This window comes from Mus caroli, unplaced genomic scaffold, assembly GCF_978045245.1.
Source record: "Mus caroli unplaced genomic scaffold, Mus_caroli_1 scaffold_11, whole genome shotgun sequence".
In the NCBI taxonomy this organism is placed as follows: domain Eukaryota; kingdom Metazoa; phylum Chordata; class Mammalia; order Rodentia; family Muridae; genus Mus; species Mus caroli.
Window position 1 is genome coordinate 32384714 of NW_028227266.1, and position 10597 is coordinate 32395310.

Below are 10597 nucleotides of genomic sequence, written 5' to 3' on the forward strand. Positions count from 1 at the left end.
TCTCCGCGCTGTCCGGCCCCGCCCTCGCCAAGATGGCCGCGCCCTGCTTGGGTACGCCTGGTGTCCAGCTTTTGAGTATGAGTTCGCGTCCCGGGAGATTGTTCACTCCCGGCTCCTGGTCGTTTTGTTCCAGCGCTACTTCCTCTAGGCCCCTGAATGCTCAGAGATTGGCAGAGAAGCTCCGAGCCCAGAAACAAGAGCAAAAGGCAAAGGAAGTGCGGGTGAGTCTGGGGAGACTCAACTTCCGAGAAGCGATGCTCTCACGGCTTTCTCAGGTGTGGGGTATGGTAGGCAGGTCCTGTAACAGCAAGTAAATCAGTGTTGAGAATATTCTGTGTGATAGTCGGAATACCGCACTTTTGCTACTGCCAGACCCACCGCGTGGGTATGCAGATAAGACAGATGGCTATGTATGGTCCCAAAGGAAACATGAGTCAAATTCTGCAGTACAGTCATTCCACGAATTTCCACCTAAATCTCACTTAAGGCCATTCCCAGCGCTTCACTCCTTCATTAAGCTTTTTCCACTCTTCTCTTTCCTTAGGTGCCTACAAACCCCGTTCAGCGGAGGGTGCAGGAACTAGTGCGATTCACACAGCAGCTGCAGCGAGTTCACCCCAATGTACTTGCTAAGGAACTGAGCCGAAGGATTCTCCACCAGGACAACAACCTCGTGGTCATTAATAAACCCTATGGTCTCCCTGTCCATGGTAAGAGCCATGTGGGCTAAGGAGAGGAACCTGTTGCTACTTCCTCTTCCATCTAGGGTCACCTCTGAAGCTTTAATCATGAGACACTCTTGAATTCAAGTTAATTAAACCTTATTATCCCATGTATGTGACTACTGGTAACAAACCAGTGTCTAGTCCCCACTTGCAGATACCTGACAGTGAGCTGTATGCAGCCTCCCACAGGAATTACTGCAGAGAACTACAGAAGCTGAGTTCTGCACTGTGGGCTGTGTACAGCCACCCACAAGAATCGTTGCAGAGAAATACAAAAAGTTATTTGTTAACTGTTATTTTCCATCAAAGTGGTTAAAACAAAACAACAACGAAAAAGGAGTTGGAAGCCAGTGTGCAACTGCCGTCCCAGGTCTAGGGGAGGATCCGGTGTTCAGATCCGTCTCGGCAGCAGCAAAACTTCATTTCAAAATGAGAGAGGTAGAGAGACAAGACTGGGAAGAGGAAATAATACACAAGGTTGCGGTACAGAGTAACCCCAGAGGGACTGGAACTTAATAGATGTCCTGATGCTGCTGAGTGTTCTGATGGGGGAAAGCTGAAGTGAGTCAGAATTGAAAGGGAAAAAAAAAAAAAAAAACAACAACAACAACAAAAAAACACTTTTGTCAAAGGTCTCCAGGAGGAAAGTAAATATTTTAGCAAAAAAATATTTTCGTTGGAATAAATCACTCCTTTGGTGGCAGTTCCTCCAGGTTTCCTAACAAGTTCTTGCCTTACTCTTTATTCTCTGCTTAGGTTTTTAGTTGTTGAGGATAATTTGTTTCGGGTATTTATATTTTATAGATAACAAAGCTGGAAAGGTCAGATGGTGAATACAAATAGTAAAATCCAGGGATGTCTGATCTTAGCTCATCATCTTTTGTTTGTTTGTTTTGTTTTGAGAAGGGTCTTTTTATAGCCCTGGCTGTCCTGTAACTAGCTCAGTAGGCTTTGAGCTCATAAAGATCTCACTGCCTCTGCCTTAGGAGTGCTAGGATCAAAGGCATGCACCGCCATCACTCAGCTAGAGCTCATCTTCTTAGCCTCCCTTCTAGGGAATGCTTCAGTGAAGCCTCTCAGGCCCACAGACTCTGAAGAGAAAGTCACAGTGTTTCCCGGACTTATTACTTGAGAGCCCTTGGGGTGCTTGTTAAAATACAAGTTCTGAGTTTGTAGTCTGGAAATGGTTGGCCTGCATTTCATTTTATAGCTAAGATCTCTGGGCCTATTAATATTAGTAATCCTCACCATATTGTTCATAGCACAACTGTAGAAAATGGAGACAATTGTTTGTTCTGTCAAGATTGAAAGGTGATTATTATCTCAAGATTGAGAGATTGTTCTCTCAAGAAGAGTTCTTCAGCCTCTGGCTCTTTCCTTCGTAGGTGGCCCTGGAGTCCAGCTCTGCATCAGTGATGTACTGCCTATCTTGGCAAAGATGCTTCATGGCCACAAGGCAGAACCTTTGCATCTGTGCCACCGTCTGGACAAAGAAACCACAGGTGTAATGGTTTTGGCTTGGGAGAAGGACATGGCACATCAAGTCCAGGAGCTATTTAGAACCCGCCAGGTGGAAAAGAAGTACTGGTATGAGGCCCGTTATTGTCACTAGGGGTGGAATGAAGAAACGCATCCCTTTCATCTGTCCACTGCACTACAGAACTGTTAATAGAAGTCACTGTACTAGAACTCATGATGATAACAAAGAGTATATGAACTAGCTTAGTACTTAGAATGTCGGGTGATAAAATAGTGGTTATGTGCACACTTGTGTGTGTACTTGCAGAAGTCAGGGTTCTTTTTCTGTCACTCCCTATTTTATTTTATTGACACAGGGTGTCTCACAGAACCTGAAACTCACTGATTAACTAGCTAGCCTCCAGAATCTGCTAGTCTCCATCCCCTTGAACACCGGCGTTGCAGGCGTGAACTGCTATACCCTGGCTTTACATGGATGCTAGGATTCTAAGCTCATCAGCATGCATGTGCACCAAGCACTTTACCCACTGAGCCATCTCCTCAACCCCTTTTGTTTGATTGGTTGGTTGGTTGGTTGGTTGGTGGTTGGTTGTTTTTGATAAAAAGCCATACTTTGTAACTTTGGTTGGCCTGGAGCTTGCTACATAGACCAGGATGGACTTGAACTCCCAGAGTTCTGCCTCCCAAATGCTGGGTAGAAGGGCTTGTACCACTGTACCCAGTGCTGGTTTTTAAACATTTATTTTTGTTTCTCTGTCTATCTGTCTGCCTGTCTGTAGTACTTGGGCATGTGCTTGTCACTACACATGTAGTCTGTTCTCTCCTTCCATTTTGTAGGTTCCAGGGAATCAAACTGAGATTGTCAGGTTTAGAAGCAAGCATCTTTACCTGTTGAGCCATCTCGATAGCTACTGACTTGTTTTTTGAGACAGGTTTCATGTAGCTCAGTCTGGCCTTGAACTTTGAGCTTCCTGCCTTTATCTTCTGAGTGCTGGGATCACCATACCTTGTTCTGCAGCAGTGTTTTTAGAGCATATCCCTTTAAAAACAGACTTGCAGACTTGAGTAGTATGCATGTTAAAATTTTTTTTTTAGTATTCCTTTGAAATGTATTTTTATTTCATGTGTATGTGTGGGTTTTGGTTCATGTACCTACCACGTGCTTGTCAGAAGAGGGCATTGGCCCCGGAACTGGAATTACAGATGGCTGTTAGCTGCCATATCAGTGCTGGGAGTGCATTCTATGCTCTCATCCTCTGAGCTATCTCTCTCCAGTTCATGTTTGAGATTTTAATAGTATCTAAAGTGCTCTCCAAAAGTGTTGTGTCAGTTTTACCTCTCACCAGCAGTAGTGAATACACACTCACCCTATGCCAGTCAAAGCATTTTTAAAAAGCCATTTAGATAGGGTTTTTTCGTGTTTATTTTCTGTTTGAATTTCCCTTTTTGAAAAGAGACTATTTCTCCTTGGCTATTTTCCTATTGGGTTATGATTTTATATTTGATTTATATTTATATTATATATTTATATTATTCACATTTTGAATATCATCCTTTTTGTTTCAGAGATTGTACATAAACTTTGTAATCAAGGGAGCCCTTTAAAATTCAATATGGGGTCTTGAGAGATGGCTCAGGGGTTAAGACCACTTGCTGCCCTTTCAGATATTCTGATTTTGGATCCAAACACCTATAACTGACAGCTCACAAGCACTCAGAACCCCAGCTTCAGGAGATCCATACCCACCTCTGGCCTCTGTGGGCACCTGCAGTCCTATGATAGGTACAGACATACTTACACAGAAATAAAAATAATACATTTTGGGGGAGAAACTATATATCTATTGACTCATCACAATGATTCTCATTCATATCTGATATCTGTGAGTTTTGCACTATGCCTTTTAAAGTTTTCAAGGCTTAATGATAGAGCTCAGGCACCTAACATGCATGAGGCCGTGAGTTTGATCCTCATATGAAACTATAACCAGTTCCATAAATAACTGGGATACACAATCAAATTTAAGAGCTACTGGAATAATGGCAGTGATGGGGGGCTCCCCACATGGTTTTCATGATAATATAGTGCTTAGCCTGACGGCTAGAAACTTCTATGCTGAAATCATGCATACTGATTGTAGAGTGCTTTGGGGGAAAATTAAATTCATGGATATGCACAATAAAGAGAAAATTAAGATACTAGGATTTAATATTCTGTTCCCCTTTTGATTGTAAGTGGTAGTGGGTTATAATCACATACTAGGTGAACGAACATGTGATTGACCGACAGAATGATATAGTAAGAACTCACAGGACTGTCTCTACCTATGTGTTAGTCAGAGAAACTGTTGCCATAATTCAGTGACCTGTCCTAAATCTCTTTCACATAGACAAGTCGCTGTAAAAGTGTAGTAAAGACGGTCCATTGAGAAAGGTTCTAAGCCTGCAGCTCCTAGCAGCCCTTCCTGGCTTTTGTGGCTCAAACAGCAGTCTGTGTGTCACCCTCAGGGCCATCACAGTGCGTGTTCCCTTGCCCTCGGCAGGAGTCGTGGATATCCCCATCAAGGAGAAAGAAGTGCAGGGGCATCAGCAACACCACAAGGTGGGTTCGCTGCCTCCTGAGGCATGGCTTTCTGTCTTTTGTTGGGAATCATATCTTGATCTCTTTGGCTTCAGATGACGCTGTCCCCAAGTTACCATCTGGACAATGGGAAAATGGTAAAGGTACGGGCCAGCCGCGATGCGCACGTTGCCGTAACGCAGTACCAGGTGCTTAGCAGCACTTCCTCCTCTGCCCTTGTGGAGCTCCAGCCTGTTACTGGTAAGGACCGCCATGGTTTGTCCCGGGCCTTGTTCTAGATCCTTCCCTATTCTGAGCCACAGATAATGTGTATAGGTTGTGTGTGGGTATAGTTGACTTGTGTGACCCTCTGCTTCTGGTGCAGATCTGAAACTAGGGTTTCTGTGGGGATGATTGTGGGAAATAGGAGAATAGATGGAATATATTTTATATCTTATACTGGCCTGAAACTGTGATCCTCCTGCCTCAGCCTCACAAGTCCTGGAATTATAGGAAGCTGTGCCCAGCTTCCAGAGAATACAATTTGAATAGCTTTATTTAAAAACATGAAGCATTTCTTAAATTAAAAAAAAAAAAAAAGCCATTTGATCCAGTAATTCTATCCCTGTGTATAAAAGGTATATTTGGGTATATTTGTATCCCTGTGTTCATAGTAGTAGCCCAGGATGGATCAGTGGAGAAATAACATAGACTTAGAAGAATGATGGAATTCTGACATGAGCTTCACGGATGGACCTTGAAAACATTGTGCTAAGTGAATTATGCTACACATAGAGGTCAGATTCCGTATGATTTCTCTCACACGATGTACTTAGAGTAGCAGATTTACAGAGAAAATAGAATGACGGGGAGCCAGAGGGAGAAATACAAGACCTCTGTTGAATCCTGACCACTATAAAAAAAAGAAAGAAATGTGCAAGATAACAGCTTAGACTATAGTAGGATTATTAGGAAGTGGAGGCAATAGAGGACAGTGAGGTCATGATAATATCTGTCCAGAGTACCTGTGTTTCTTTCCTAAACTTGCTGGTACTCCACAGCATAGTATCCTCCGTAATTCCTTACTGTAATTGGTGCTGCTAGTTTACTGTGCTTGATGTAATATGACTTGAAGCAGGCGTCAGTAGCAGCATCTCTATTGGTCCTCATAAGTGTTCTTTCCTTTTTCTCCTAAGGAGTAAAGCATCAGCTCCGAGTTCACCTGTCCTTTGGGCTGGATTGCCCAATCCTTGGTGATCACAAGTACTCAGACTGGAATAGGTTGGCCCCTCAGGTAATACTGCTTGGATTAGCATTCTGATACTGTGGTAAAACACCATGACCAAGGCAGTTTATATATGAAAGAGTTTATTTTGGTGACTGTCCCAGAGAGATAAGAGCCCATCATGGTAGGGAAGTATGGCATCAAGCAGCCAGCATGGTGGATGGAGCTCATGTCTCAAATGCAAGCATGAAGCAGAAAGAGAGCAAACTGGGAGTAAGGCAAAGCCCTAAGCTCCCAGAGCCTGCCCCAGTAACACACTTTCTCTAGCACAGAGGCTCTCAACTTGCCGATCATCTCAACCATCAGGAAAAAAACCCTCATATTTCCCGATGGTCTTAGGAACTGAGATAGTGCTCAGTAGGAATTACAGTATGAAGCAGTAACAAAACCAATTTTATGGTTGGGGTCACCACAACATGGGGAGCTGTATTAAAGGGTCCCAGCATTAAGAAGGTTTAGAACCACTGTCCTAGCCACACCTAAATCTCTCCAAACAGCACCACCAGTTATGGACCAAGTGTTCAAAAGCCCAAGACTGTGGGCAGACAAACTATTTATTGAGGTAATAAGCAAATAAATGGAGCCCCCTTGGTCTCATTCAGGCAGGGTCTCATTGTGTAGGCCTGGTTGGCCTTGACTTACTAGAGACCCATCTGCCTTCACCTCCCAAGTGCTGGGATTAAAGGAGTGGGCCACCACATGCGCAAGAGCTTCTTTCTTTCCTCTGTTTTGAAGCAACATTGGAATTTATTATAGATATAAACAGGGTCATCAGGAGAGAGGGAGAGATGTACACATTTAGGAGGAGGACAGCTCCTAGTGTAATTGAGGGTTCTCAAGAAGAAATTGACATTTAAGTGTGTTAACAATAGCAATAACTCTAATTTTCAGTGCTTCTGAAATGATTATTCAAAGCCTAGGTTCTAAGCCCTTTCTAGACATACCCCTGTAGCAGGGTAGCCATTAATGAGTCTTCCAGGGGTTAGTGCTTTGCTATAGTTAAAGACAGGCAGTCACTGGATATGCTCATAAGGCTTTGACTTTGTTCTATGTAGAAACTTTCGGCTGGCACACTGAAGAAGCTGGGGCTACAGCAGTCAAAGGCCCGCTACATCCCGCTTCACCTGCACGCCAGGCAGCTCATCCTGCCTGCTCTGGGCTCCAGGACAGAGGAACTCCTCCTGACCTGCAAGCTTCCTCACTTCTTTGCACGTTCCCTGCTCCGGCTGGGTTTAGATATGCCAAATCAGGATCAAAGCCGAGGCAATGAGGCCAGGCATGTGGAAGCACAGTGAAGATGGTGGGCAGTTTGGCGCCAGAGCTCTGCTGTATTTACTTCATGGATCCTGCTAACTTCTCACTTGGAACAGATGACAAGAACCAGGTGGGATAAATTGAAAAAACATGGCCACTTCAGGAATTTAATAGAGAATGAAGTCTCATTTGTGGCAGTTGGGCTGTAATGTGGGAAAGCCTGCTGGAAGACTCCTCCAAAGGTCACTTTGCCAAGGTGGAGGAGAGGCTAGGAGGCAGCAGACTGAACCAGCAAAGGAGAACCAAAGGATGAAATTTGTGTTCAGGAACTGTCTTCATCCAACAGGAAGGAAAGCTGAGCTATCAGGATGCTCCCTTGGAAAGATGGCTTGGATGAACATGTATCAAGGAGCCAGGGATTTTGTCAATAGAGTATGGGTGCTGTACTGCCCTAGCAGTGAACCTGTGAAAGGGTTGTTTGGGTGAGGTGAATGACAGGCGCCTAACATAAGTGAGTGGCAGGGTGGAAGGCAGCGGATGGGACAACAGACCAAACACAAACTGTCTAAGGGTTATTAGCTCCAGTTGATTGTTGCCCTGTGGGCAAATTTACTATTTTCTTTTAGAAAACCAAGAAATCCAGATATTTCTGTGAAATCTCCCAATCTATTGCTATCTAAATAAAAGCATTTTAAAATATATGTTTTTAATTTTATGAGATTATAATTACATCATTCCCTCCAGACCCTCCCATGTGCCCTGCCCTTCCTCCCAGTCTTTAACATTCATGACCGCTTTTTCTTTAATTGGTGTGTCTGTGTGTCTGTGTCTCTGTGTGCATTCCTAAATACCTACTATAGCTGCTAAGTCTGTATACTGCTACTTGTGCATATGTTTTCAGGGCTGACCATTTGGTACTGGATAACCAGTTGGTATGCTCTTTTCTCTCTCTCTCCCCCTCCAGCATTGTTTAGTCTCCTGTTGTTCACTGGGCAGGGTTAAGGCCTCACGCTTTCTCCCTTCCACACTAGCATGTCCGCTGGCGTCATCCTTAATCAGGTCATACTCAGCAGCCATGGTGATACGACTTCGCGGATGTAGCTTCTGGCATTTCTAAGAGACGTGGTCTCACAGCAACCTCTCGGACCCTCTTGCATTTACAGTCTTTCCTCCCCATGTTCTGCAGTGATTCCTGAACCTTAAGAATAGGGGTTGTATTGTAAGATGTATCAGCTGGGACTGGGTTCTACAGCTCTACTTTTGATCGGTTGTGGTTTTCGGTAATGATGTTCATCTGTTGGAAAGAGATGTTTCCTTGATGAGGGGTAAGAACACTTATCTGTGGATGTAACAACAAATATTTAGAGTGTAGCAGGACATAATGCTGGTTTAGTAAAGTGGCCAAACAAATTTAAAACACTCAGGCTGGTAGTGCTCACATATATTTTAAAATGCTTTTATTTAGATAGCAATAGATTGGGAGATTTCACAGAAATATCTGGCACAAGTGCTCGCTGTGCAAATCTGAGGCCCTGAGTTCCATCCTCAGTGCCCATTTAAATGCCAGGCACAGTAACTTGCAGTGCCAAGGCTGCAGAGACAAGGATCCCTGAGGCAGTTTAAAAATTTAGAGCTTGATTGAGAAAGACCATGCCATCCTCTGGCCTTCACACACACACACCCACAGGTACACACACATAGGCACATGCACTTGCACACACATACACACACACACACACACTTAGGTAGCAGCTAAGCACATATTTGTAGGTTGAATTTGGTCTTTAGATTACTAGTTTGGATCTGTTTAAATGGGTGATTTAGACATTTAGGGAGAGACTTCCTTGAAATTTGTGTTTGACGTTCCTGCTGTATGCAATGCTTGTCTTGTCTAGGATGGCTTTGGGTAACTCATGACTGATGAGACTGGTGCTGCCATTTAATAAGGCCTCCTGCCTTTGTTTCTCATGAAGGAGATGGCCGTGCTGAGCACCCATGCAGTGGAATCGGCCTCCCTGTCGATGGATACATCTAGTTCTTATCCTGGTCTTTGTAAACCTTCTTTTACACAGATACAACTCATAGTTGGGCTGAATTGAAGAAAGTTGGAGTTCACTGGAAAGTGTGGAAAGAAGAGAGTGAAATAGTCAGGGCATGTGAGAAAAGCGACTGGATGTGTGTCCTCATCCACCCCGCTGGCTGTCTTCTTGATGGAAACATCATTCTTTAGTGGTAAACTTAGTTTAGTAGGCTGAGAGAACCCAGGAATGCTCACAGTTCTCATGAACTTTCTCAAGAAACAGAAAAGTGTGACTAGCTCCCTGATGTTCAGAGGAAGATCACTTCCTTGGTTGGCGCAACCTCAGAACTTGCCGCATCGGCTACCCTGCTGAGTGTCATCGTGAAGTGTCGTCATGAAGGTCGCACTGCTGTTGTCCGTTAGCTTTCAAATTTTCATTTTTAATTTCTTATACAGGGTCTCACGGCACTCGATTGAGAAAACGCCTCCATAAGATCCAGCTGTAAGGTATTTTCTCAGCCCATTGTGGGTGAGGCCACCCCTGGGTTCTAGAAGAGAGCAGGCTGGGAAACCATGGGGAGCAAGCCAGTAAGGTAGCATTCCTCCATGGCCTCTGCATCAACTCTGACTCCAGGATCCTGCTGTTTCAGTTCCTATGCTGACTTCCTTCAAACAGTGCGTGAAAGTGTAAGCTGAATAAGCCCTTTCCTCCTCAGCTTGCAGGCAGCATTGCAGCAGGCAACTAGAGCAGGAAGCTGAGAAATCCCATCTTTAACCATAAGCATGAAGCAGAGAAAGGAACCGAACATGGGTTGAGACTATGAACACTGAAAACCTGCTCATGGGGTGTGCTTTGCTACAGCAAGGCTACACCATCACTCCAAACAGTGCCGTCAACTGGGAGACAAGTGTTCAGACACCCAAACCTATCCAATCCGGGACATTTCTCATTCAGAACACCACAGGACTTTAATACATGAATTTGCAGGCAGAGAGCATGATTCTCTTGTACAACATTAATTTTTATTTTTAAAAATCTAAAAAATAGTCTTTTACTCAGAGTATGCCTTAGTTTGCTTTTTTGTTTTTATGATAAGCACCATGACCAAAAACAACAACTTGGAGATAAAGGGTTTATTTAATTTCATAGCTTACAGTATATCATTGAGGAAAACTAAGGCAGGAACCTGGAGGCAGAAACTGAAGCAGAGAAATAATTCGTACAGGGTTCTTCTCCATGGCTTTGCTCAGTGTGCTTGCTTGTGCAATCCAGG

The 10597-nt window shown here is 44.0% G+C and overlaps 1 protein-coding gene across 1 annotated transcript; it reads left to right on the top strand.

Moving 5' to 3' along the window:
- Positions 1–21: 21 nt before the first annotated feature.
- Positions 22–8004, top strand: Rpusd4 (RNA pseudouridine synthase D4). Its single transcript, XM_021172396.3, has 7 exons — positions 22–221; positions 545–710; positions 2111–2312; positions 4713–4806; positions 4881–5025; positions 5961–6058; positions 7105–8004. The coding sequence occupies exons 1-7, from the start codon at positions 33–35 to the stop codon at positions 7342–7344; spliced, it is 1134 nt and encodes a 377-aa protein (XP_021028055.1). The 5' UTR covers positions 22–32; the 3' UTR covers positions 7345–8004.
- Positions 8005–10597: the final 2593 nt, after the last annotated feature.

Bases quoted from the DNA above. Each gene is read 5' to 3' on its own strand.
- Rpusd4 (XM_021172396.3), top strand. From the start codon at position 33: ATGGCCGCGCCCTGCTTGGGTACGCCTGGTGTCCAGCTTTTGAGTATG. The intron at 222-544 runs GTGAGTCTGGGG...CTCTTTCCTTAG, and splicing joins AAAAGGCAAAGGAAGTGCGG to GTGCCTACAAACCCCGTTCA. The intron at 2,313-4,712 runs GTATGAGGCCCG...TGTCACCCTCAG, and splicing joins CAGGTGGAAAAGAAGTACTG to GGCCATCACAGTGCGTGTTC.